General features: G+C 43.3%; 1 protein-coding gene across 5 annotated transcripts in view; it reads left to right on the forward strand.

The window, feature by feature from the left end:
- The window catches only part of LOC120586721 (kalirin), a 434,187-nt gene that overhangs the window by 158,705 nt on the left and 247,946 nt on the right, over positions 1 to 27,536 (forward strand). For all 5 annotated transcript variants that reach the window (XR_005648786.1, XM_039843223.1, XM_039843224.1 and 2 more), the window contains exon 2: positions 21,329 to 21,403. Coding sequence is in view for 4 of the 5 variants with exons in the window: in XM_039843223.1 (XP_039699157.1) it covers positions 21,329 to 21,403 (75 nt within the window). In the remaining variant the exon portion in view is untranslated. The remainder of the gene's footprint in view (positions 1 to 21,328; positions 21,404 to 27,536) is intronic.

The raw sequence follows: 27,536 nt of genomic DNA on the forward strand, positions 1-27,536 counted from the left end.
TACAGCTAGATCCCCACCTAAGGGGATTGAAGCTCTGGATGTGCCTTGACCTAGGTGACTTGGGAACTCCGTGAGGCAGATCCATATGGTAAGAGGGTTTGTGCACGGGCTTTGGGATGGAGTAGACCTGAGTTTAAAACCTGGCTTCATCATTTCCTAGTTCTGTGGCCTTGGGTAAATTATTTGATTTCTCTAATTAAACAACATAAAATATGTGAGGCATTTAGGGAGGCTACACCTAGGTAGGAACCTTTAATCAGTGGGAGCAAACATCTACTGCAAAGCCCCACAAAAGCAACAAGAGCAAAATAGCCAGGCAGGCTTGTGAAGGCAGGAGCTAAAATTTGGGCTCTTCTGATACTTGATTTATAAAGCCTGTGTTTTGTGAGGTAAGCTGTCACCAGGAGGGTGGAGGTGCCTCTGTTATGCCCGCTGGTTTCACCAGCTGGGCTTTCCATAGTGTGGGTAACTGCAGGGCTGGGCATATGCGTTCTTCTCAGTTAGGTGTCTTGAAAATGGAAAAGAGGTCTATTTAGTCAGCCCACGTTCTGGCTACTAAACTTTTTCGGCACTTTTACTTCCCAGCTTGAGGGCTAACCCTTTCTCGTGGAAGGCTGTGACATGGTTAGCACACATTGTCTACTAATACCTATGTGACTAGAAGCACAAAGATCCCTAAAAGGGTAGGAAGGGTCTTTTTTTTTTTTTTGTACTGGTATTCAACCCTGAATGGTTGGAAAGTTGAACATAAATTACTTTGACCTTGACCTTCAAGTAGCTGTGCAGTCTTAAGGGCTGCCCATATCTTGGAGAGGAGTTGACTTTCACCTTAAGACAAGCAGGATGAATCATGAAAGGAAAGGACTTCTTCAAGAAGCTTGATGTTTTTAAAGGTCTTTTACAAAAACTTAAAGGAAGGGCAAGTAACTGGATTAAAGCCAGCAGGAGGCAAGCTTGTGAACAGCAATGATAGAGAAGGGTTTTGGTTTTCTGCTTGGGGAAGCTGGTCTATTGTAAAGGGAGTTGGAGAAGCCAAGGATATAGGCCTATAATTCTGCTTTCTCCACCTCCAGTCAAGAGAACATGCTTCAGTTTGGAAGGTGCAAAATAGATTATTCATACAAGAGCTGATGGCCAAGGAGGTGAAAAGATAGTAAAAGTACCAAGCTACTTCGACAGTCACAGCCATGATTGCCATTGATTGTCCACCTACTGTGTGCCATGGGAACTTTATATACATCGTCTCTGTATGAGGTTTGTGTTATTGGCATTATTTTATCTATAAATCCACAAGGCCCAGAGAAATTAAGCATGCTGGGTTCCTAGAGAGGGGAGGATTAGAACCGTTCTGTCTGCCTCCCCCCACTGCTTTGAGAATGGCTTTGTGTCTCAGGCCTGAAGGAATTGTATCCTGAGACGCTGAAGGAACTTGCCTTTGTGATCACAGGGAAATCACCAAGAAAACACTGAATAGAGATGAGGAAATGCCTAGAACTTGAAGAGACAAGAATGCACAGATTCATGAAACTATAGACTTCCGAGCTTGATCTTATTACCTGGCAAAATTCTAGGATCCTAGCTCTTGCACTAACAGGCTGTGTAACCTTGGGCAAATGATATAATCCCTCTGGGCATTAGTTTCTTTGTCTGTAAAATATGTGCTTATATTACTCTTTTCTCGAAGGTCCCTTCTAGTTCAAAGTATTTCATCCTAATAAGTTCCTTTAATGTATTCTGACAGTTTTAGTGTTTCAGCCTTATCTCTATTAGAGAACTCTTTGTATCAAATGCTTCAGTCTTTCTTCAAAGGGTAAAAGGTTCAGAACATGGAGGTCGGAGTGAAATAGTGTTATGCTTAAATCTCACCTCTTTTACCTACTAGTTTGATGACCTTAAGCTAATTCTGTAAACCCTCTGTACTTCAATTTTTCCTGCTGTAAAATGCTGATCTTTCACACATTTCTATTTGTTTCACGGGATTGTTTTACGGTTAAATATAATAATACAATAATAAGCTCAGTGCCTAGACTGTTAACAAGTACCCAGTAAAAGCTAGTTCCCATATTTCATTGATTCTGAGAGACTTCTTTCCCCCGACATTTTGCTGTTTCTCAAGTCAGGATTCATCTAGTAGTTTACACTGCACAATCATCTTAATTGCAAGTTTTTTCTTTTTTTAAATGTGCATAAACTAGTGATACATTTTTCCATTAATTGAATATGTTATATCCCCAGCATGGTTCTCACCCCTGAAGTTCTCATTTCCCCTCTGAGATGCCCCCTTCTCTAACTTCTTGCTGGCCATTATCTCTTTTACAGCAAAGCAGAATTAGGGAATGAAACAGCTCGGGAGGGACAGCCTCGGTCGTCATCTTGTCTGGCTTGTTCATTTTACTGGTGTTGACAGTGAAGGACAGGAAGGGGAAGAGACTTCGAAGAAGCCACAAGGGGAACCGAGGTCTTCAGATTCCTAGTCTAGTGTTCTTTTCCACATCAGCAACATTACTGTGGAACAAACCACAGCCATGACTCAGTTGCTCTTTATGTGCCTGGGCCCCAGTCAAATGGTAACACTTCCAAATTTACATGTGGATTTTAATGAAAAGATTTTAATCCTAGAGCCCCCCAAACTGGCATAATTAGACTTCTCTTCTCATTTGTACAAACACAGAATCATAACATTTTAGAGCTGAAGGGAAGATTTTTTCTATGAGAACTGTAATGTCTTCATCTTTGCATGTAGTCTGAAGAACATGCAAGGCATGTTCTCTGGAGACAGCTTATTTCTTCCCAGTTATTGTGTCTTCAGTTCTAGAAGCTGACAACATGTGGATGATTGTGTCTTAAATTGTCAATGGTTTCTGCAGTTTGGCTGCTTCCAGGTTTGTACAGCTGAGCTCAGTGACAAATCAATCACACAGTTCAGACACTTCACTAATTCATTCATTCACTCCATCACCTAGCACTTATTGGCCACTTAATATCTAATAGTCACAAGGGAGACACATAATCTCAGTTTATCCCGACAGTAGCCTTATGAGGTTGGTGCTGCTTATGTTTTGTAGAAGGGAAAACTGAGGAAGAGTGATGCTAAGTAACATTTTTTTAAGTTGGGTGTTGATGAATCCTTCATGTGGAAAATGGGCTAGGGCATTCCAAAAGCAAGGGAGAACTTTATTGTTATAAGAAAAATGTCTTAAATTGAAATAACAACATGAATGATTTTATACTACAAGATGTGAATAAATAGAAAAATACACCCATAGCCTATAGAAAAGAAATAGAGTATTCATCGAGTAGCTTATTAGCTCTAAACATAGAGTTACTCTGAGCTCATAGAATCCAGAGTAGTTCTTTTTCTTGTCTCATGTATAGGTTGAACTTAAGGTGTTCAAAATATCTAGAGGGCCTGGTCTTTTTCTGGCCTCTATAAGCAGCTAATTTCTCTCCTCTTTGGTCTCTTTTAAATAAATGATCTTTTATATTAAAAAGAATGTCTTTATTGGATGCTTTATATCCAGAAATTTCTAAAACTCATTATTCACAAGAATTTTCTTAATCAGGTGGTTACTCAAAATTTTGAATAGAGCAGAACAAGTCAAACCTGTTTGCGAAGGGCTTTTTCCTTGATAGAACATTCATCTAGTCTTTTGAGTGATTTCTCACCTTGCCATGTATTGGTCTGTGGGCTTCAAAAGCCATTGAGCAGGTTGGTTTCTTGCTATATAGCATGGCAGCCTGATTTCCAGTGTAACCTTTTAGCTTTTAACAAAAAAGCCTTGATAGAGGGTGATTGGACTCTGCAAAATAAGCACACAGACAAGTTTTCAAACAGCCTCTTGAAAATGTTGAGTCTCTTACTTAGTGAAGATTTTTTTCCCAGTAGGGGACCTGAGGCTTTCCCTTCTCATTTAGATTTCTTGGTCTTCTGGCACCGCTGTCTCATGAAGTGACAGAGGGTCACAGGCATGTAATGAGGCTTGGCGGCTAATAACTTAAAGCTATGGTTCCCACTGGAGAATTTGATCAGATTTCAAAAATTAATAGTGATATTAATTTTTTTGAAAAAACAAGGCGAGGAGATAAAAATCACTTGTTTTATTCCTAGGCTCATGTGCTTAGACCATCAAAGATGGCCATCTCTGTGGCTCTCCTGGATGGCAGATCTGTGTTTCATGGACTCTGGGTTCTTCCTTGCTGGATGAGCCCCTTACCGGTTGTATTATAGACAGTTTTTTTACTCATTCAGTATCGGTTATGGCATATGAAGAATGTTCCCTGTACATTCCAAAGGAGCACTTGACATAGATCTTGCCCTCAGGGAACTTACCATTTGAAGGATATCTGTCCATCTAAATGATTAGCACCATCCATCTAAATGATTAGCACTGTCAAGAGAACTATTACTCAATAATAGAAATGTTCTCTGTGTCTCTCGTTAACTTCTTCATGACAAATGTAACCAAGAAAGTGAACCTTTAATTTAATTAATTGGAATTTAAGTAGCCTCGTGGACCCAGTGTTCTTCCTGTGTTGGAAAGCAAAGCTCCAAACCACTATCTACCCATACTTGTATTTTAATGTGACTGTGCTTACAGTGGGCATACTTTTCAGGCCATGTGGTATGAAGCAGAGAAGGCTTGACTCAGATTGGGTTTCTAGACTCATCATGAGACCTGAGTCCCTTCCCTTCACTGGATCTCAGTTTCCCTTCCTAAAAACGAAGGACTAGCAGCTCTTCTAGAAGGACTTTCTAGCTTTGGCATTCCGCTTGGTTCTGGCCCCTGATGGATCTTCCAGGAAGGGGGCGCATTTTGTTCAGTGATCTGAGGAAAAGGAAAGTTGTTGTCTCTGCTCAACTCACTGGCATGGGCTCTTTGTAAAACCACTGGCACATTTAAGAGTTCTTTCTGGATGAGGGTAATGGGAGAAGAAGGTGAGGGAAAGAGATGTTTTATTTTGGAGGCGGGGGAAGATGTGGGAGGTGGAGGCTCTGGCCCCATTTCTGGGGTGCGATCCATTTCATTATGCATCATAGGAGTTGCAGGGCTACATTCAGTTATCAGAAGAGAAAGTGGTTGGAAGAGGTGGCAGGACTCTATTGAGGCTGACATTTCAGAAAGACCTGAGCATCTCTTCCCAGGTTTGGTTTGTCTGAATGTCCTAGTGGGTGTGCTGAGACAATTACACATATAAGAATTCAGAGAAACGCCTTTGGTTATTTTGAATAGTCTTCACCCCACATTGGGAGCCATGTTCCCTGTGTTTCCCCCATTGAGAACATAGCCGCATAGTTACCCAGCATCTAGTGCCACACTTGCCCTGTAGACTAATGCCTGCCAAGAGTTCAGGGTTACAACCAGCACATTTATGGCCTCAGACCCTCTGAGATACCAGGGCGGTGCAGGTAGACATGGGACGACTCAGGCTTTCTCTGATCATGGTCACCAATACCCTGAAGTTGGTGATGATGGTGGTGGTAATGGGTGGGCTTTAGCTAGAGCCTAAAAGCATAGGCTTGCTTCAAGATCAGAAAGGCATAAAACCCCTAATTCCACAAAAAGACTACAATGCAGACATGATAGCTAATACCTTCCTTTTGTATAGGGCTTTGTAGTTTGGCAACTGCTTTACTTTGAATTTACTTAATCTTTACTGGGGTAGTATTGACATACCACTTGAGGAAATTGAGGGCAGATCGGAGGAGGAGCCTCCCCAAAGTTGCTAAGTTGGTATGAGTTGAACCCAGGTCATCTGACTCCAAGTCTAGTGTTTTTTTTTTTCTGCCATCCCATGGGGACCAGAAGCTCCATGAGTTGCACAGTCATGAAGTTCTGGAGAGAACATGTCACCAAGAGCTATGAGTCCTCATCATATTGTGGATGAGGACTCCAACAGACATCCGACAAGAACATAGAGCACAGTAAGATGTCAGGCTGGGTGAGTGGGATTGATTCTTACCAGTATGCTGGTATAGGCAAGCTGCTGGCTGTCCTCTCCCAAGCCTGTGGGCCTTTATCTTTTATTTATGAGCCCACCACAGGACAGGGGTGGGAACCTCAGTCCCAGCTTTAGAGGATTGGCAGTGAAACCAGTGGGAAAGATACCTGATGAGGAGGCTGCCTACTTTCCCCTTCTGTGATACTTCTCCTGACTATGGTACTTCTGCCGGCCACTTCTGGGCAATAAAAATATCTGGTGCCTGGTCTGGGGAGGCTTCCTGGAGGAAGGGGGACCAAAAGCCCAAGTCAGATCATTTCTAGGGCCCTGCTTCTTATTCTGGTGATGAACCCCAAAGAACAAATTACAAAACATGCAAACAAACTGAAAGAGAGATAGAGATGAAGAGCATGGAGATTGAGAGATCAAAGAGGCAGAGGACTGTAAAATCCAGACAGAGAAAGCAGAGAGGTGGTTTGGTATAGATATGAGTTTTGGATGTTTTGTCGTGTGGTCTTCATGTAATGCTACAACTTAAAAATTTTAGTACATATTCACTGTACAAAGTTTGAAAACTATAGAAAAGCATAAAGAAAGGAATTAAATATCTCCATAATTCTACAACCAAGAAATATATTATTTGCATATTTGAGATAATACCAAACTGCTATTTCTGAAGGCAAAAAACCACTTGAGTCTTGGTAATTTCATATGATTCAACCTAACATATACAGTACATGTATCATTAGTATCCTAATTTTTATGTATTTTGAGCATTCTTCCATGAAATTATAAATTAATCAAAAATAAACATTTCAGTGGCCAATTTCGTTCCATTTATAGCTATCTCAAGTTTCTCTAACTCATCCCCTTCTGTTGGAGTTTAGGCTGTTTGCAGTTTGGGACCACAATAAAAAGTGCTGCTTGAAACCTTTTGTCCTCAAATATTTGTCCTTATTTTTCCTTAGTTCTTTAGGGTAGACATCTAGAAGGGAAATTACTAGTCACTGGTTATGCGTAGTATCTTTATTCATGACTCATATTACCGAACTGCTTTCTGGAAAGGTTGTTGCAACTTTACTTGCACCAGCAGAGATATGGGCAGGCAGGGCTAATACCGGACTCTTGCCAGCCTTGAGGATTATTGCCTTTTGGAATCTCTGCAAATTTAATGGATTTTAAAACTTCTTATTGTTTAGTTTGCATTTCCTGGCTAATAATTAGGTTGACTACTTTTTCTTATGTTTATTAGCTATTTCTCCTTTTTTGGAAGTGTACATTTATATTCTTTGCCTGTTTTTCCAAAGGAACAGTATTAATCCTTTCTCTGTCAGATTTGTTGTAAATATGTTCCCAGCCTGTCATTTACATTCTAAATTTTGTTTATACTCTGATGTGTAGTTTACAATTTTCCACTGACAAAACCATCAATATTTTCCTTTCCAATTTCTTTCAATGCTTTCATGCCTAGATAGCTCTTTCTCATTTGGGGATAAGTTAAATATTCACTCATATTTTCTCTTATGGAGTTTTCTTAAATGTCATTTTTTTAAGATTGGGTTTCTAATCTGTCTAAAATTTATTTTGGTGTATGGTTTGAAGTTGTGAGGATTAACTTGATTTTTCTTTTTCAGATAGTCATTTTTTTTCCAGTGCCATTTACTGAATAATTTATCTTTTCCCCCAATTGCGTTGGGTTCTTCCATTATCATATATTAGGTTCTTAAATATGACAGGTGTGTGTTAGGTCTATAAATCAGGCTCCATTCATTTGTATGTTAATTCTTGTGTCTTTTCCTCCTTTTAATAACTATAGTTTAAATATATATTTTTAAATATCTAGTAGGGCAAGCCCAACTCATTTTTCATCTTTTTTCCCAAAAATGTTTAATTACTTTCATCCATTTATTCCACCAAGTGGAAATGTAGTTTAAAATCCCTTTGGCACATAACAGGTACTTAGAGATTCGTTCGACAGATATCTGCTATAATATTTAGCTTTTTAAGCCAATATTTGAATTTTATTTTATTTGAATCTTCTTTAATGTCTTACATTCCTGAGATAAACCTTATTTGCATACATGGCAAATCTTTAAATGACATTTAATGAAAAATTAATTTTTGTTTTACAACTTCTTTGGACTTTAATTCCTTTAGCTATAAGACAATTTTATGTATGATGAATGGTAGCCATTTTTTATTTGCCATGGAATCACATCACAGACTGAACAGCTGCGTAACACAGTTGTCCTAAACTTTAAATAAGTTTGCTTTTAAAATATTCTTTTAAAATGCTCTTTTCAAATGGTATCATAACAACCTAATTCTTAAACTTTTAAGTGCCTGAACGTTATGCAAAGATCTTGTTTATGAAAGACTAATATACAAAGGAGGAAATTTGCCTTTCTCCAATTATTTCAAGAATAAATAAAAATTAGACAGTGAAAAACATTAAAGAAACATTAACGTCAGCCATAATCGCATTTTCCAGAGATAACCACTGTGTGCTTGTATATGTGTAGTTTTTACACACACATACACCAGTATATGTAAAAACAGAATAAGGTTGTATATGCAGTGTTATAATCTGTTTTTTTCTACTTAACGTGCTTCCTGTGGCATTAATTATTCTGTACATATTAATTATGTACAGTGTCATATTTCACGGCTGCATAGAGTAGACATACCATGGATTATTTTACCAATCTCCTATGGTTGAACATTTAAGTTTGGCATGATTTTTCAGTAGTACAAAGCCATAATAAACATCTTTACTCTCCACCTTACCGTTATTCTAATCTTTAACATATAAGCTGTGGTATGAGTACATGTGCACATTCATCCATGGACAGGGCACCCTCTCAACTCCCCGGTTATGGCAAAGACTCCTCTTCTTCAAGGAGCTGGATAAGAGCAAGGAGGACCAGGTATTCCAGCCTCTTGGAGGTAGTCTGCTCAGATTACTGGAGAAAATTCTAAGTATCAGACAATTAATGAGAAAATAGTTTCAGAAATCATGGAACAGAAAATTTTAGCAACTTGAGGCCATTGATTGTATGGAGCAGGTGGATTTGAGGTCAGACTCACCTGGGTTTGTGTTCGCCATTCGCTGTGCCCCCACACTGACCTCTGCAACCTCCGTAACCTTTTTTCTTCTGTGAACTCCCCATTCACATTGGCTGGACAGTTCAAGGCCAACCAAGGAAAAGACCCCAGGGCATAGACTCTCCTTAGGCCTCTCTTGTTCTTTCACTCTGCAGGCAGCTGGGGCTCCTCATGGGGCTCTGAAGGTTTTACCTACAAGTAGATGTTGGGATTACCTCATCTCAGATGGTCGTTCTGCTATTTGGATGCATTTTCAGTAGGGGTACTTTTCAGAAATGCTGTCTGGACCTGTACACCTTTGTTTGGAACTCAGCCTCTTAAGAGCAGTGGGGTAGAGGAGTCAGGGAAGAAGGAATGTGGTGTGCTAGCTATAGGCAGCAGCATATAGAGTTTAGTGTGTGTGTGTGTGTGTGTGTGTGGAGGGGATAGTGCCTGTGATCATAGCCCTCTGGATACAGGGGGAAGCGATAAGTTTTCAATAAGCTTGATCAGTAGCTAGTCTCCCTTTGGGGACAGGAGACTCTCCTTGGCATCTGGGGAACCTGGCTAGGGGTACAGGAGTTGTGTAGAGTGCTTGCTGAACAGCCTGGACTGGGGAGAAGAAAGGAACCACATACACAGAGTGCGAACAGTGTAGCTTACAGGTATGTAGTAGGAAGATGAGGAGGCAGTTTTTAGCTGTTATTTTCTGAATTTACTCCATTCATTTACTCGTTCACTCATTCATTTATTTGTTCATTCACGGAATCAACACTTATTATTGAACATCTACTACGTACCAATCCCCGTGCTAAAGCTACTAAGATGAACAAGAAAAAGGGAAGGAGTGCTATGTTAACTTAGCCTCAGCTATGTATCTGGTACCTTCAAATAGATTTTCTCCTGTAATCATCACCTATGAAGTAGGTGTCGTAACCTGAGGAGGAAACAGAGACCCAGAGAGGTTAAGTAAGTTGTCCAAGGGCACACAGCTAAATGTTTTACTCAGGGCTGTCTCTCAGGATGTGCCTGCTTTGGGAGAGCTTGCCATCTCATACAGAAAATGGCTTATTGAGCAAATAGTGTCCAGGCATGCTCAGCTGTGGCTGCCCAACTGGGAACACTTGAGAACCCCCTCCTCATCCTGCCTTGTCCAGCCTCTCAGGGATCTCGTTAAATAAGTTTGCAGACTCATCCTGCTGGCCCTAATCGTGACCATAACCCGTCATGGATCCAGGAGGAGTCAGGTTGTCTAGCAGGGGTTAGAGGCCAGGGGAACCTTCAATTTGGAAGGCTTCCAGGAAAAGTACTGTCATGGCATCTATAAAATTCATTTTATGTTTAACCTCAGTTCTCCCAGCCCTCAGTAACTCCATAATGAGAGAGAATTACCTCTGATTAAGCTTATCCTTGTATGCAGCAGGATCCTGTATGCAGCCTTCACCTCCCACCATCTGCCTCAGCTTCCTTTTATCCAAGCTAAGGAAGCTAAATCATTTCTCTTCTCTAGTTACTTTCTCTGCCAGCCCAACCACAGTATTGGGCCCCAATCATGAGTGTTAGAAAGTGGGCTATGAGTGAAGCAGATGCTGAATGATAGAATCTAGTGGTTAGAACTTGAGATAAATTATAGTGTCTCATTTTGACTTTGCTTTAGACCAATGGTTCGCAACTATTTAGGGGGCCATTTTCTCCTAGGAAAGTCTGATAAAAACTAGAATTATACAGATTGTCTTCTCAGAAAAATGGACACATATAGACATATATGCAATAATTTCTCTGAGGTTGCATGAGGTTCATTTTCGAGGCAAGTTTAGGAAGCCCGCTTGGGTTTACCAAGTGCTCCTGGGATGTGTGGCTTAGTATATCCCTGGTGAGCAGGGTTGAGGGTTACCTAGGCATCGATTTGCAGACATTTCCCAGCTCCTTCTTGTTTTCCATAATTCTAGAGAAGGGTTCTAGCTTCATGAGATATACAAATTACTCCTGGTTTCCTATTTAGCACTTGACATGGTTATTCTCCTTCCTAAAGAAATAGCAGGCATCACGAGTCAGACTCTCTCCAGATCTTGGTCATTTCCTAGCTTATGCTGGCTCCTGGTTTTGCTAGGTCCACAGGGGAACTTTATTGCTTTTCTCCGGCAAACATTAAACACATCTCTCTATTACTCTGGAGAGGGTCTGGGTCAGAGGGGAAAAAACCACTGTTTTCCTCTTCTCTGTTCCCCTAAACCCACCAGAGAGACTTTAATATTCACCACCATCCTGTCGAGTCCAAGACCTTGCTGAGGATCCTGTAACACTTTGCTTCTTCTCTAGTTAGCTTTCCACTTTTTAGACACTGTCTTAGAGCTTGAGTTTTATTATCCCTTTGAGATTTTCTTGTATGTATGTACTTCTATCACTGTGTTTCTTACATGATATTAAAATTACATGTTGATGTATCTAATTCTCCCCTTAAACAAGAAGTCCCCTAAGATCAGGAAATCTACATTTTTTTTTTATTGTACCCATGGTGATGGGAACTTTGCCTGTCACATATAGGTACTCAATAAATATTTATTGAACTGAATTTGGGCAATGTTTAAATACCCAAAGTAATAATTTAAGGAGAGATTTAAAACTCTAGGAATCTTTTCATGGCCAACCCATCCACCTCAGATATGGTCAGCCAGTTTATTCAGAAACCTAAACATAGTATTGGGAGACATACGGAATTCATGCTGTGTCATTTCTATCAGAGAACTGTGTGCGTGCGTGCGTGTTATGCACAGACTTTTCTTTCTTGGTTACTGTAGTTATTTGAAAACAGCACCAGAACAAGTCTTTTTATTCTCTCCAGCAATCTCTTCCAGTCTGTGTCCTTTCAACACTTTCTTCACATTTGTTTATCTCCCTGCTATATCTTAAATGTCTCTTTTTTCTCTGCCTCTTTTTCATGTGGTTCCTAATCCTGGGACAGGCTGGACAGCAGCCACTCCAAGTACTAACTACACAACCAGCTCAGGACCAAGGACAGCAGCAAGCTTGTTCTTGAAGTGGGAGGTGCTTTAGCTTGCTCAAGTTTGTTCAACAATATGACCTGTGGGTGGGGCCTTTCTCACCCTCTGGGCTGTAGTTATGCAAAACTGGTTATTACTTAGGCCCTTGTTCTTCCATGTCTGTGGTGGGCCTGTGTCCAGTCTGTGCCTGATACGTCACTGTGGCACCGCTTCCACTGATGGACGTGGAGGTGGGAGCAGGGAGAAGCTCTGGACTGGAAATGAGAAGGACTGCTCGAGGAGCTGCTGATGAGGGTCTCCTGCTCTGACCTCTGCAGTCAGCTGTTGCTGCTATATGCCACCTACACCTGAATTTCTGGCCATAAGGAATAAGGGGAGAGGGGAGAGGCATTGGGAAGGTTCTGGGCCATTTCATGTTTGGATGCCTGCCAGAGTGGCTTTCATAATGACAGAAGCCAAAACCAGCTTTTCAAATAAACAATTTCATCTTTAACTAAAGTCATTATGCCCTGATTAAACTAAAATTAATTAAAATTAAAATACTATTGATAGGCATACTGGAGAAGAGGGCAGGGGACTGACAGCGAGAGTCACAAGGAGCAAGACTTTCATATGTCTGAACTTCCACAGCATATACCTTTTGCCTCTGAGTACCTTTTTAATTCTCTCTAAATATATTATAAAAGCAAATATATTGCTAATGTTTAACAGTTGGTTCAGATCCATTGTTGACTAATTCGTCACTGGCTAATGTTCAGTGGTACTTCATGGGCCCATACTACGGTAATGCTCAACATAACAAAAAGACAATAAATCTACCACCACCGCCACCATCTGTGAGGTATGAACACTTTAAGTAACTGGGTCCGTTAATAAAGAATCCGTTTTAAAAAAAGTAATGGGTAGATATAATCACTACTCAAGTGGCTGTTTTCTTGTGTCTAGAGTACGCTGAATGATGTCAGCTTTTCTGGGGAGGGAGGGAGAATGAATGAGCCTGTGTGTATTGCAGCTGAGGTCTCAACTCAAGCTAATATTAAATCTTGTGAAGAATAAACAGAAACGGTTTGCTTATTAGCTGGGCTTAGAGAGGTGTTAGCCACATGTTTAAAGTGCTAATTATTAGTAATCTTTAATGGAGCTAATTTAGCAATGGTAAGTGTTACAAATTTCTGCTCTTCAAAAGTAGCCCTTTAGCCAGGACTTTATATCTAATATTGACTTTAGAAAGTTAATATTGAAATTGACCACAGTTAGAGTTCACATGAGAGTGTGAGAGAAAGATGGAGGTGTGGGGGTAGAAATAGGCACAGAGAGGGACCAAGGGAAGAAGAGGCGCAGCAATTATTAAGCGCTTTTTGTGTGGAAGGCACCACGGCACCGTGGATGAGTATGAGTTGGTCTGTGGGTCACTCATTAAGCACCAGCTGTATGCAAGCACTACAGATATGGAGATAAGCACCCAGTTCCTGCCCTCGGGAGCTTAGAGTCTAGAGAGGGGTCCAGATGCAGCAGTGGAGGTGGCATGACAGTGAGGAGCCTGCCCTATGAATTCATGAACAGAGGAGCCAGTCCAGCCCGGGGTGGGAGGAGTTAGGGAAGGCTTCCGGGGGAAGGTACACAACTCACTATAGTACAGACAGAAAAGAGCCATTGTGAGGAGTGACATTCAAATGCATGTCAAAGTTGAGGGAAGATAGACATTGCTTCTCCTAAGTGTAAAGACTGTCCAGTCTGGCTGTTATATCATGTTCCTAGCTACTGCCTCACATTGCATGAGGTCTTGTCAGTTTGCTTAGAAAAGCTTAGTATTTAGCAATTGCCAAAGAGGAGCCCTTGTTTTGTTTTTCCCCTCTCCACTTTTGTATTGAATAAGGTTAGCAGAAGTTCATGAATGTCCTCCTCTTAGAAGTCCCATGGCCTGGTGCCAGGGAATAGAACTCTACCACACTGTCCCACCTCCATAGCTGCAGCTCATTCAAGGAAGGAGGGTGCTACCAGGGCTATATTGACATTTGTGGTGTTAGTGGTGAGGGTCGGCTGTGGGAGTCGGCCTCGCAGTGGGTAAAAGGATCCCCATATTGGGAAGGGGCCAGTGGATCTCTACATTGTGCCATGCATTCTGTTGCCGACAGAAAGCTGCCTAGTCTCTTTTTCTGCCAGGTTCATTTCTTCTTCTCAACACATATGTCCTGCCTCAGTGGTAGTTATTTTAACAAGAGCTCCAAGGAACATATTTATAGTCGCTGGAGGAGTTTTCCAACAGGCAGTTTCCTTAATAGTTCATTAGTGTCTGTAAAGAGGAGACATTAACCTTCATCTGCATGTACCTGTGTGTGTATCTTTCTCTCCAGTGCTTTCTTTCTTGCTTTTGCCCTATTCCCTTTCATTCTTGCCACCTCTCCCTCCTTCTCTTGTGTTAATATAGGAAAGGGGGGAAGGAGAGAAAGGACCATGAGGAGAATGAAGATTATTGCTTCTACCTGATAGGTTCTCTCCTGCACTGACGGTGTCTTTTCCCAAGGGCTTTGCCCACCTAGTACCTATACAGGCAGGACTTTAAGTCTCTTCCCTTTATATGCTTCGGTTCTATGTTGCATGTTCATGGGATCTTACACAAACTCTCTGCCTACTACTGGCCTGGCAGGCTCCCAGGAGGTGCCTCATAGACAAACCTTCTTCTTGCCTCTCTTGGAACTTAAGGAGAAGATAAAGAGAGACAAAGTTCCAGTGCCCCCTGCCCCTGTATTCCACCACCCACCTCAGCAGGGGCCATGACAGAGGAGAATGTGATATGGAGGTTGGGGTCAGAGCCTGCTTGGTCCAGTTCTGTTGTGGAGCCACAGCCTTCTTCTGGGACCAGACAGATTCCACCCAGCTCTGACCCTTGCTGTGACACAGTCCTGGCTCTCCGAGCTTCTGAAGGCATTTGCAGCCACATCTTTGCTGTTGTCTTCCCAGGAGCCCACCCTGTTGAGAGATCAGGTTCAGATCACAGAGCCCACCTACCACCTCCATGCCCTCCTTTCCATCACTCCCTAACTCTGCTTTTCTGTTCAGCCAGTAAAGCTCTCCCCACTTCTGGTATGCAGCTTATTTGCCCCTTCCTCTCTGCTTTGGCATGCAGTGCTCCACACTGGAGCACCATCCCATGGCCTTTTCCTTATTCAAAATAGGGTTCAAAGATCACTTCCTCTGGGGAGCTGCCCTGATGAATCAGCTCCAACTCACCGCCCTTACTCCTTGTCTGCTTAGAATCTGTGCATGCTTAGGTTTAGTTCAGTATTTCTTGAGCCCCTTTTGGGTGACAGGCACTGTATTAGATGCTAGGATAACAAAACAAGTAATGTGGTCCTACCCTCAGGTGTCAGGATCAGTTAGTGGGGAGTAGAATGAAAACACAGAAATGCTTTTCAGGAGTAATAGAGTACAAGATACCATCAGGGACATCTCAACTTGACTCGAGGTCAGGGAAACAGTACAGAGGAAATGATGGATTAGAGGGAGTGTTAAGAGGTAGAATCAATAGAACTGAACAACTAAATCAATACTTGGCATATAAGAGTGGAGGAGTCTAGGATGCCACCCAGGTTTCTGTTTGGGTAACTCAGTGGATGGCACCAACAATCAGGATATAGGGCATATAGGGCAGCCAAGTTGAGGGCAAGATGGGAGGGTCTTTATCAGAGTCTCAGAATCTTTGGTGTTTTGTACAGAGTATGGTAGCTTCCTCGTATCAGGGGAAATGGACACTCAGTATTTTATCTGGCTGGAAACTCTCAGAGGGAAGAGATTGGTTCTCCCCTCCAAGGGACAGAATTGCCTGAGATGAGCATTGTGTTCTCATTGAATGTGGAGCTCCCTGGGGTGGGGGTACCTCTCCTCCTTCTGTTTTCCCTTCAGTATTGCCCAGCGTTCTGGGCTTTGTACCTGTGGGTGGGAGTGCAGGTGTGATAAAGAGGCATAAACCGACTGGCTCCTCTGCCCTCCAGGCCTGGCTCAGAGATGGCGTCTTGATCTGTAAAAATGATGAGTGACAGTATTTATGGTACTGAGAGAGTTAGGAAGGCAGGGCTCTGAGGGTTAGAGTAGTGGGGAAGATTTGTTGTGAAATTACAATATTTGATGCACGAAAGGTGGCTGAAGCTACCAAAATTCTGAGTAGTTTGGACAGGGGTCATTCATAAACATTCCCACAGCCAAAAAACAAGATATGGTCCAGTCTCAATACCGTGGAAGGGGAAGTTATCCATCTTCCGGATAGCTTTTTTATTACAGAGGTGAATTTGAGTGATGGGTTATAGGGTAATGGCTGAATCTCTGGTATTCTCACGATATAGGTGGGAGGGGTAATAAATAGCATTAGATCAGATTTTAGAGGGTCTGTTTAGAGGAGGTTAAAGGATACTTTTATCTATCTCTGCCTCTGAGGCAATTCTGGAATAGAAAGACATACTTTAGTGTACAGCACTTCTCTATAGGTAATGTGCATATGAATCACCTGGATTTCTTATTAAAGTGTAGATCCTGATTCTATAAGTCGGGTGGAGCCTGAGGTTGTACATTTCTAGCAAGGCTTTAGCCTGTGATACTTGTTACTTTGAGTAGAAAGGCTTTAGGACTCACCTTTAGGAAGTCTTTTGAGCCCCTTACATTCTGTACAGGTAATGTCCTATCTCTGATAACAGCTCATTATCCTATCTGTATACTTTCTGTCTCTCTCTGCCTGGAAGCCCCCTGGAGAACTGAGTCCATTCCTTTTTTGTCTTAGTATCACCAAAACCTAACTGGAGGTCTAGCCTGTAATACATGCTCAATAAAGAATTGATGAAGCAATAACTCTGGGAATAGGAACCTGTCCAAATAATGCCTAAACTAGGGTTTGGCATAACAAGCTCTTGGAACTCAGTCATAAGCCAGATCTCTTCTGTGCGGCAGATCAATGAGTGTTTCAGTGCCTCTCTGATCGAGGCACCCATGCTGGACACCACAAGGGTGGAGTGGAAAAAGGAGGCAGAGACCTGAGCACTGGGAAATTTGCCATCTCAGTGGGCAAACAGGGTTCAGGCCCACTTGAAGCAACATTAGAATACTTACACAGTAACTTCTAAATAAGTGTAAATTAAGGGGGTATGCCTAAGAACCAAAGGAAGTAAAGAACAATCCATGGGTACCCTGGCAGCTTGCACCTCCAAATGTTCAACACTTAGTTGTTTGTTTCTTTGCTTGTAGAAATCAGGATTGCTTTCTGAATGAAGTTAGCATGGAGTACAACACACCCAGCTGCTGTGGGAGGCTCACTGCCATCCCAGAGCCACAAAACCAGAGACAGGAACTATGACACAAGGGCCAGTCTTGCCGTTGCCATGTGGGGCTGCAGACAGGCTGGGAGCCAGAGTGAGTTTGATCAGCATTTTTCTGCATGGAGAATGGTGACTATGAAAATTGAAGAGAACGAGTAGCGGTGAGGGAAGCATAATACATTTGGAGCAAGGAGGATGCAAAAGGGGGGCTTGAAAAAGACCCACAGTGGAGATCCTGGGGATGTGACGGTGGTAATTTTTACTTCCCTAGTAGATGCAGAGCATTTCAACTTTGCAAATTAATGAGAACAGCAGGCTTGTAATTCTGCCAGCAGCAGGACGTGAATGGGGTAAGGTTGGCGCTGAACGCCAGTGGAGCATGCCTTTGTCCTTAAGAGAAAGCACAGCACTCACATTAGGTCAGGACCATAAGGGTGTCCTCTGGTTCTTTTTTCCCCCTTGCAGTAACTCCAAGGGTTTAGGGGCTCTTATTTCTTTTCAGGCTTCCTTTAGAGGTAGCAAGGGGCTTACTGCTTCAACAGGCTTTTCTTTTAGAGAGAGAAGCTGCTGTATGGTTGGTCTAGAGTTTATAATCTAATATTGCTATCAAATATACCTTGTATTAGAGATTGCAATTGCAGGTCAAGTCTGCCTCACAGAAGTTCAGTTCTTTCATCACTAGTCTCTCATTTCGGTAACTTGGGCTACCTGCAAAGTGGGGTGATGTACCTTAAGCATCACGATCCCAAAACAGGTTCCTGGGAAAGAATGGGCTGGGAGGCCAGGAAAGAGTTGTTTTATCTTCCCAAAGTACACTGAATCTCCCTAGGGAATTCGTTCCCAAACTTCCTTTCGAAGCATATTGATCTGATAACTTGAGGATCTTAACGGCCAATAAATATGAAGAAAAGGTTTGAAAAGCCTCAGATTATTAGAGCTGATTGGTACTCTGGTGATCATCTACTCAGATCTCCAGTACTCGGTGTGACAGATGAGGCCACTGACCTTGTGCCAGTCCCTTTAGGAAGGGTTAGCCTTTCATTCATTTACTTACTATTTCATCAAATATTTGTTGAATATTTATTATGAGTCTACCCAGACATATACCTGATAGTGAAAACATGTTGCTATTTTATCGGTCCTGTTCGAGTTAACATTCAATGAACTTCCCTTTTATTATAGATTCTGACAGTTGGTTTTACAAGAGTCCTGGGGGAACTGCTCCACAGGATCTTCAAATAGGTTTTCTACGCAAGGTCACCAACTTCTGAGCTGCCAGACTAATTAGTTTAGCTCTCTTTGGCTTTATATAATACATACATTTTTAAAAAGTTATTTGTAATTCAATTTTGGGCAAATAAAAATTAATTCAGACCACTAAGGCAGCTTTTATTTAAAGAGACCCTGGAGCAACTCTTTTTGTAATGCAAAAAATCTTGTTATTGTTGTTAGAAATGATTATCCCCTAGTTAAGGATTTTGTAAATCTGGACACTTTAGGTTTTTGTGCAGTAGGCACAACCTGGCAGATAGAGCAGCGCTGGTCTGAACTGGATGGGGGTAGACACTGGCCTGGAAAGAGGAAGCTCTAGGAATCTTAGACCAGCCCAATTCAATATACTGACATTTCCCGGAGCCCATGATTGCAAGCTGCATGGACAGGCTGCTCCCCTCCTCTCAGGTCCTTTAGTCTGGAGGGGAGAAGGAAGTGACAGGCATGGCGAATAGGATGTGAAGGTGAGATTCAGAGCTCACTCTCCTTTTCCACTGGTAGGAACAAAGAGGGTGTAGGATGGGGAACCTTTTACTTCTGTTATAGCAAACTCCAAACTCTTCTTTAAGGTCTAGGGACTGTGTAGAATTAGAGCTCTTGTGTAACTTTAACACAGTAGAGGAGGACAGGAAGAGCAGTGGAAAAATAAGACAGGAGTTTAGGAGAGAAGAGGGTTATGTGGATTCTTGTTATCCAGTAAAATCTCGTTAGCTTGGTCTTTGCTATTTTTGAAATTGTAAGTAATCTGGAAGAAGATGGCTGGTTTAGATTTTCATATTAATTTTTTTCTATAGAAATGAATAGTATGCATAGTGATATAGGAAAGAATGTTTTAGTACTGAAGTATAGAAAGATATTTCATATATGAAGATATGCTATTTTGATGCAGAAGCATCATTTTTCACAAACAATTCATATATTAATTAAAGATGATCCTTGTCTAGTTGGTAAAGCCTGGTAGGACTCTTTTTTTACTAGGAAACCTGAAACTTATCTTTATTGCATGAAGATAAAAAACAAACATATGTATCTATTTGTAATTTCTATAATAATTTACATTGATCCTAATTAGTTTCTATTAGTGAGGTTTAATAACATTTTGTATCGGGAGGTAAAGTCAGAGCATAAAGATCTGTAGAAACTAAGGATAGAAAGTACAAAACAATGCTTATAGTTAAAACTTTATTTTTTATGGTGTTGATTTTTCTTCCGTTGCCTGCAGTCTTCTTAAAGTGAGCCTTGCAGCTGGTTACTCCAGCATTGGGGACTATGGGCCACTTGTGAAGAGAAGCAACTGATGAATAAAAAGGCTCACTGTCTTCATTTAGTAAAAGGAAAAGAAGAAGTAGGTGAAGTCGTCAGAGACACTTAGGAAGTTTGTTTGGGGTTAGGGCATGATGTCTGACCATGGTAACTGGTATTCTGGGGACACATCTCTTCTTTTTGGTGAGTGTGCAATGGGCTCATTTCCCTTACTAGTGATCTTAATTCTGGGTTGTTGCCAAAAGTCCCAACATTTTTGGATCTCTCGAAATAGTCAGTGTTCAGGGATTGAGATAGCCTTGAGTGGGACTGGCCTGCCCAGCATGTTGCTCCCCCTGTGGATTGTCAGATTTGTCCTCAGGGCACTTAAGCCAAGTACAGAAAGGCACTAGAGGGGCTGTCCGTGGTCTCTGGTTCTGTCTCACTGAGCTGACACAGAGCTGCCTCTCTTCCGGGGTCCATCTGTGCCATGTCCCCAGTGGTGATACACAGCAGAGGTATGAATGTGGGCTGGCTTTTCCTGAGAGTCCTTGTGAGCTTCTCGGGTTATATGATAGAGGCACGGTGGGCTGGCCTGGGGCTTTGTATGTGTGCATGTGGAAGCTGGGTCCTCCCTCCCCACGCATCTCACCAGGGCTGGTTTGTCCTTTGCATCCTGAGGCTACTGTTTCTCGAGGCACATTGTTATCTTTCATTCTGTGTGAGCCCCAGGCCTCTGCCTCCAACCCCCTAACAGGAACTCAGCTAGACCCCAGAAAGAGCTTTCCAACAGAGAAGCCAGAGTTAGGCAGAGAATGAGTTGCTGAAGAAGGGAGTACATTTCTTTCTCAGGAGATTGGTGTCTCTTACCTCCTGGACCGATGATGATGAAATTGAAGGGGAGAGAGAAGAGTGTGGAAGGGTATTGCGTGCAACTTTCTTCCCACTTGGAGACTTTTTGTGGTTCCCTTTTCCCATTTGTGAAGCAAAGACTTAACAGTTGCTGTGTCACACAGAGGACGGGCAAATAGAATTATTTAGGGCATTGTGGTCCATCTCGATATTAATTAACCTGTCCAAGAGATATTTGCTAAATGTTTACTGTGTACCAGACACTGTGCTAGAACTAGATGTACAAAATGACTTTTTAAAAAGCCCCCATCTTCAAGTTCACAGCAGCAAGGCTATTGATGTTGCCTCCAGGGCATGGAGTTTTGTGTATGTACATATGGTGGGGGGTGACATGGACTGTCTTCTCCCTAAAAGGGACCAGGGAGGCCTCATCCTTGGTCCTCCTTGTGGCCTGGCATCATGTGGAAGTGCTCTTTCCATTGTGGACCCTCTCCTGTTCTGGGCTAGGCTGTATGGCCTGAACAAGGCATAACTTTCTGGCCTGTGACAAGGTTGGGAAGCTGAAGGTGGGACCCAGCGATTCAGCCATCTGGCCTCTTTTACCCTGATTCCTTCTGTTTTGTTGTCCCACAGGTTCTTTTCGGAATGATGGTTTGAAAGCTTCTGATGTCCTTCCCATCCTAAAGGAAAAAGTGGCCTTCGTGTCTGGTGAGTGTCTGTGAACTTCCCTCTGTAATAGACCCAGAGAAAGTTGTCTGTGCACATGTGTGGCATTCAATTCTTTGTGTGTTAGTGAGAGAGAAGTAAGGGTGGAAGTTGTGCTCGGAGCAGCTGCTTTGTCTCTACAGAGGTAGGCAGAAAGAGAAGGAATAGCTCTGGTCCCAGCCGGGTGTTCTGAAGGATGTTTACAACCACAGATGTGTGTCCTCGAACCCTCCCACCCCCCTACACACATACACCTCATCTTGCCCACCTCCTATCAGACCTGGCAGGAGCTGCTGAAGCCCCTCTGAGAGAGGCTACACCTGGAGAAATCTGTCCACTTCACAATTCCCAGAGGTTTTTTTTGGGTTCATCTCTAAGTGGGTCATAGGCAAAATATTAAGAAACATTCTGGTTCCTTCTTATTTCTCCTTCCTGGCAAACTCAAGTGAATGTCTGTATTTATTTATTTTTCTGAATAATGACTTGCAAATATTTATTTCTGACTTCTCTCTCCAACCCCATCTTGTGTACCTCGACCTTTTACTATCTAATTCAGGGGATCAGCAAACTAGAGCCTGTATTTTGCTACATGTCAGCTATCTGTTATTTTGTAAATAAAATTTTATCAGAATGCAGCCATGTGAATGTGTTTAGCTAATGTATTAGTTTCCCATCGCCGTTATAACCAGTTGCCACTAATTTGGAGGCTTACAACAAAAGAAATTCTCTCACACTTATGGAGGTCAGAATTACAAAATCAGCTTCCTGAGTTGAAACCACGGTATCAGCAGAGCTGCGCTACGTCCAGAAGCTCTAGAGGAGAATTTGTTCAGTGCCTCTTCCAGCTTCTGGTGGCTGTCAGCATTGCTTGGCTTGTGGCTGCATCACTCCCATCTCTGCCTCTGTGGTCACACTGACTCCTGCAATACTATCTGTGTCAAATCTCCCTCTGCCTCAGAGTGAGGATACTTGTACCTGCATTTAGGGCCTGCTCGGATTATCCAGGATAATGTTTCCATCTCAAGATCCTTAATTATATCTGCAAAGATTCTTTTTCCAAATAAGATAACATTTACAGGTTCCAGCGATTAGGACCTGATATGTTTGGGGACCATCGCTCCGTCTACTACAGGTACTGTCAGTGGCTGCTTTGTCATTATAACATCAGAGTTGAATAGTTCCAGCAGAGACCAGATGGCCACAAGCCGAAAATATTTACTATATGGCCTTTTAAAGAAAAAGTTTGGTAACTCCTGATGGAATTGAAGCCGAACTATAAGATGCACCAGCACTACTCCAAGTGCCAAATATAGGGCTTCGTACAGGCCTCCTGAGTCAGAATCTCTGTCAGGGGCTGGGAGAATGGCAATGTGAGTAGCCAAGGATCACATTTAAAGAAACATGCTCAAGTGCTTAAGCCTCATGGCCTGAGCTTTTGTTTCTTCTGAATGATCCTGGTCATCTCCGAGGAGTGGCAGTAGAATCACAGGGAAAGAGCGAGTTCGCTCCCACAGTGCAGGGATTCACTCCACAGGTACCGCTGGCCTGGCTGATGGGTGACTGCCAAAATGGAGAGAGGAGAGAGAGGGGAGGAGAAACCAAACAGCAGGTATCTCCCACCTGACCAGAGGGAAGAGGCAAGTCCAGTGATTCAGAGTGTCGGGGGGTGGGAAGTGAGGGCAGAGTATGTGATGGGAACATGTAAGCCTCTGTAAGGGACTACATGCATTCCATATTATTATGGTTAGTAGTAGTACTAATACTAATAATGCTAGTGTTTTATTATTGTTGTTGCTGTTAGAGGAGAGTGACCAGGAAGCTGCCTGTCACTATTAGTGTTAGGTGCTTGTGTGTCTGTTAGGTAGTGAGCCCTGTCACTGAAGATGTTGAAGCACAGGCTGATCCCTTGGTAGGATCACATGGCAGCGATTTCAGTATGGGTAGAGGTATAGGTAAGACAACCCCCAAAGCCTTGGATCTGAGTGCCTGCTGAGCCTGGGGGTGAGACCTTGTGTAGGAATCCTGGAGGCCACTGGACAGCGCCAGGCCTCTGACTTTTGCTGCTGCTCATAATCTGGGTGGGCTCTGAGGACATGGCCCATAGCCCTCTGGGGAATCTGATCAGATCTTTTCCTCTTCTTCTTTATGGTCCTGAGCCTATTTAACCTGATGTCCTCCTCCCTGTTCCCTGGGTATCCTGCTAATCCTCCCATTTCTCTCATGCCTGGTGTTTACTTGTAATGCCTTCCCTATACCTTCTGCCAGTCCAAGCTTCTCTTCTTCCCAAGTTACTTTCCACTTTGCCTCCTCTTGGAGGCCTTCCTGGCTTTAATGTATAGCCTCTGAGTACCATCCTATTCCATATCATTTTGGTGCATATGAATAGAGACACTGACATAGAGACCCTTGCATGACTGTCCATCATTTGTTTGTTTGTTTTTTTTCTCATGAGAATTCAGTTGGAGTCCCGGGGCAGGGCCTGGCCAGCTCTAGAGAAGAACTTCTCCAGTGCAGGGAGTTGTCCTAATGGAGCACACAGAAGCAAGGTGCCGGGAAGGCAGTTCGTCAGGTATGAGGCAGGTAGATGTTTCCAGAGCAGGAGCAGGGGTCTGGGAGTGTGCCGCTCATGCCATGTGTCCACTTTGGTCAAGCAGCCTGGGGTGAGTCCTCTTCTTCTGCACTTGGTGCCAGGAGCTTTTGGGCTTAAGGAAGATTGTCCTTCTGTGGCTGGGAAGGATGCCGAGGGTACCAGGGAGATGACTGGCTGCATCTAAAAGTCAAAAACTAAAAACAACTAAAAAAACTACTTGTTTTTTGAGTTTTTAGAAGACAAAACACAAAAATAAGACAAAAACAGAGAAACCTAGCATTATATAATGCAGTGTAGCAAGCGTATTTCTTTCTGAGAAGAAAGCACTGCCGGAAGGTGGTAAGCAGAGAAACCAACTGTTGGTCGTGCCTGCCCTCCCCTGTCGGCACCTCCCTTGTCAGCGGCCAGGGTAAGGAGAAGCTGTGCTGCCATGGGACACACATTTGGAATAATCTCGTGCAGCCTAGCAGCTTCTGCATGTGGGTGTGTGCACTTGTCTGTGACAGGATCTTTGCTGTGCCTCAGGGAGCCTCCATCATTCCAGCCCTGCTCTGTCCTGCTTCATTGTTCACAACCCACCTCTGCCCCTGCCTTCTCTCCAGCTTTCTTTGTGTGTTATGCCTCCCACTCACAGCACCCACTGTCCCTTTTATCCGATCTTCTTGTGCAGGACCCATTTCACCCTATTATATTCGTGTACACGCACACCCTCCTTTTGGCCACCTCCCGACGTCCCTTTTTGTCACCTGTCTCCCACCAGCATCGTTGTGGGAGATAACAGCATTGTTCCCTGGGAAATTCCAAGCTGTGGTGGCACAATATTTTGTACTCTGGACCCATGACCTTCGAAGTGTGTTCCATGGAACAGCAGCAGCCCCATGAGATGGTCCTCAAAAAGCAAAACGGTGTCCTACCCGCAAATAAGTTTAGGAAATGCTGTGTATAATAGCCCCTCTCTTGGAGATCTGCCATGTTCATTAAAATGCATGTCCATCAAGCACAAGAAAGCATTTCCCAAACTACAGAACGATATCATTCCCTTAAAACTATCACATTATCCATTAACATCTTGCAGAACTATAGTTACATGGACCAAACTTTTCATATGATTCTCAAATGTTATTTTTTTTGTCCTCCTCCCAAAATACTCTAATCTGCTTGCTCTAACTGGAGCCTGACACCCCCTGAAAAACACAAGCACCCTTCTCTTCCACCTTAGTCTGGGAAGCCTTAACTTTCCCTGCTTTTGGCCTTGCCTCCTCCCGAGCCCGCACTTCCCCTGCCTCTGTGGAAGGTGATCAGTGCCTTTTCTAGAACATCAAACCAGCCCCTTTCTCTTTAGTCTCTACATTCTTATTCTGTAGCTCCTAGCACCAAAGCCTTACACGAGTAGGCAAATAGCAGGTATTTGATGAGCAAGGGAATGGCGTTTTTGAAGATCTTGCTACCGTCTCTATAACCTTTTCAAAACATGGCTACTTTTGTCTCCCACTTTCTGGGACCCACTTCCATAATACACACTAACTCTAGCAGGGGGTTCTCATTCTTCATCTCTTACTACCCTCCGTAACTTCAGAACCCATGTCAATTGTGGATCAAATGCCGCAACATCATGGCTGCTCAGCTTCTTTTGGCAGCAAAGTCTTCTGCCTCCCTACCGTGGCCATGCACATCCAAGACCCTGACCCTTAGTGTGTCTGTTGTGGCCTTAGCATCTTGCCTTTGACTTTTTCTGATATTCCCCTGTCTGTTGGGAGAGGATGGATGTAAGATGAACAAATCATATGCCACTCCCTCTTCTCTGGGAACTCATCATCCAGCAGGACATTTCCTACCCTCGCTGGGCCCTCCCCGCTTACCCCAGGCATTAGGTCTGTTCTGCTATCGCTCAACTCTGCAGCCAGACCTTTTGATAGAGCTCTCGCCCTGCTGCCTTCCCTTAGGTCCACATCATACACAGTCCTGCTGTTCATCCTCCGGGACAGTCCCGAGTGGTGGTCCACTCCTCCTCTCTCTCAGCACCTCGCCCTGACCCATGACAGGTGATGTCGTCTCCTTTTCCACCTAAAGAACATTGTTCCCCACGCAGGCTGAATGCCTTCCTGTCCATAATTTATCTGTTTCCTCCTCCCTCTTTGACTTTATCAGCCACTACAGAGAAAGGGGCTGGAGCCCTCCCCTTGCACCTGCTCTGAAGTCCTGCTCCATCTCTTGTCCCACCCTTTCTAGCATAATGATTTTCTTCCTCTGTGCTTCTTCCTCCTCCTTTTCCTACAGTCTTGCAAGGTTCTGTCCTTTCTGAAAAATACTTGGCTTGATCCTGCTATCCCCTCTTGACTCCTTATCCATACTGCTTGAAGGGAGGGGATTGTACTGCCCAGGCTTTCTCCCCTCATTATCTAGAAACTTCTCCAGCCATGATTTTGTGAAACACCTGCCTCCGAGTGCAGAACTGGCTCTAGCTCAGGAAGGACAGTGCCAGTAGCCCTCTAGACTCCTCAGTTAGCCTTTGCCGATTAGACCAGGCTTGGCCCTATATGTTCCCATGGCTTTACTCTTAAAGTGTCCGTGCAAGGTCAGGAAGAAAGGCAACAGCTGCAGTTAAAACCATCCAAGTGAAAATCCTTGGCTGGAGGGGAGGATTGACGGTGTGGGAGAACTTCCCAGCTCTCGAGAAACCTTCCGTTTAGCCCTCTGCTTCCTTTTTCTCCTGTGGAAGGCAGTTGAGAGGTGGGACTATTTCCAAGGCAGATGAGTTGGGGGTAGTTATTCATATAAGAAACAGGGCCTGTGGGATGGGAAGTCGGGAGCTGAGGGCCTGGCCCCAGCTCTGTGGTATATCCACGCAAGTCAGCCCTGGTGTGGGGCTGGAGGGAGGAGCCACGGGAGGGGCGGCGGTGCTGAAACATGTTTTCATCAGAGCAGGTCTCTCAGTGACCTTGACCTTGTTTGATCCCTTTCTCCTTGCAGCCTCCTTATTTCCTCCACAGAAGTATCCTGGATAGAATTGGGTTTTGTTTGTCGAGCCTCCTCTCTGTCTGTGTGACTTCAGGACCCCACAATCAGAAGGAAACATTATTCACAAACCCCCTTTGGGTGGGGGGCATGGGAGGCTCTGCCTTTCCTCGGAAGAGATCCTTCTTCCGAGGGCTGAGCTTTAGGCTTCTTTTCCAGCATTGAGGATGGCCATGGCAGCCCCCTCTCTTGTGTTAGATTCCCTTGTGGTCCCTGCTCTGGGGGATGCGAGGTGGCTGCCTGAGATGCATGCGGGACGAGGAGTCTGTGTTCATGACACAGGTTTTTTTTGTGTGTAAGGACATGGTTACTACACCTTAGCTTCATCCCCATCTAACTCTCCTGAGAAACTTGGCCCTTCTTCCTAATTGCAGCATCTATTAATGAATATTTTAAAATCACAGAATAGTGAATAGGAAGCTTGGAAAATAAGAAGAAAGAAAAAGCAATTATGTAAAATCCTAGCCTCGTAATAACAACAATGCTCATCATTTCAGTGTTCTCCTTCCAGCCTTTTTTTTTTTTTTTTTT

The sequence above is a fragment of the Pteropus medius genome, unplaced genomic scaffold (genome assembly GCF_902729225.1).
Source record: "Pteropus medius unplaced genomic scaffold, Ma_sr-lr_union100, whole genome shotgun sequence".
NCBI classification, from domain to species: domain Eukaryota; kingdom Metazoa; phylum Chordata; class Mammalia; order Chiroptera; family Pteropodidae; genus Pteropus; species Pteropus medius.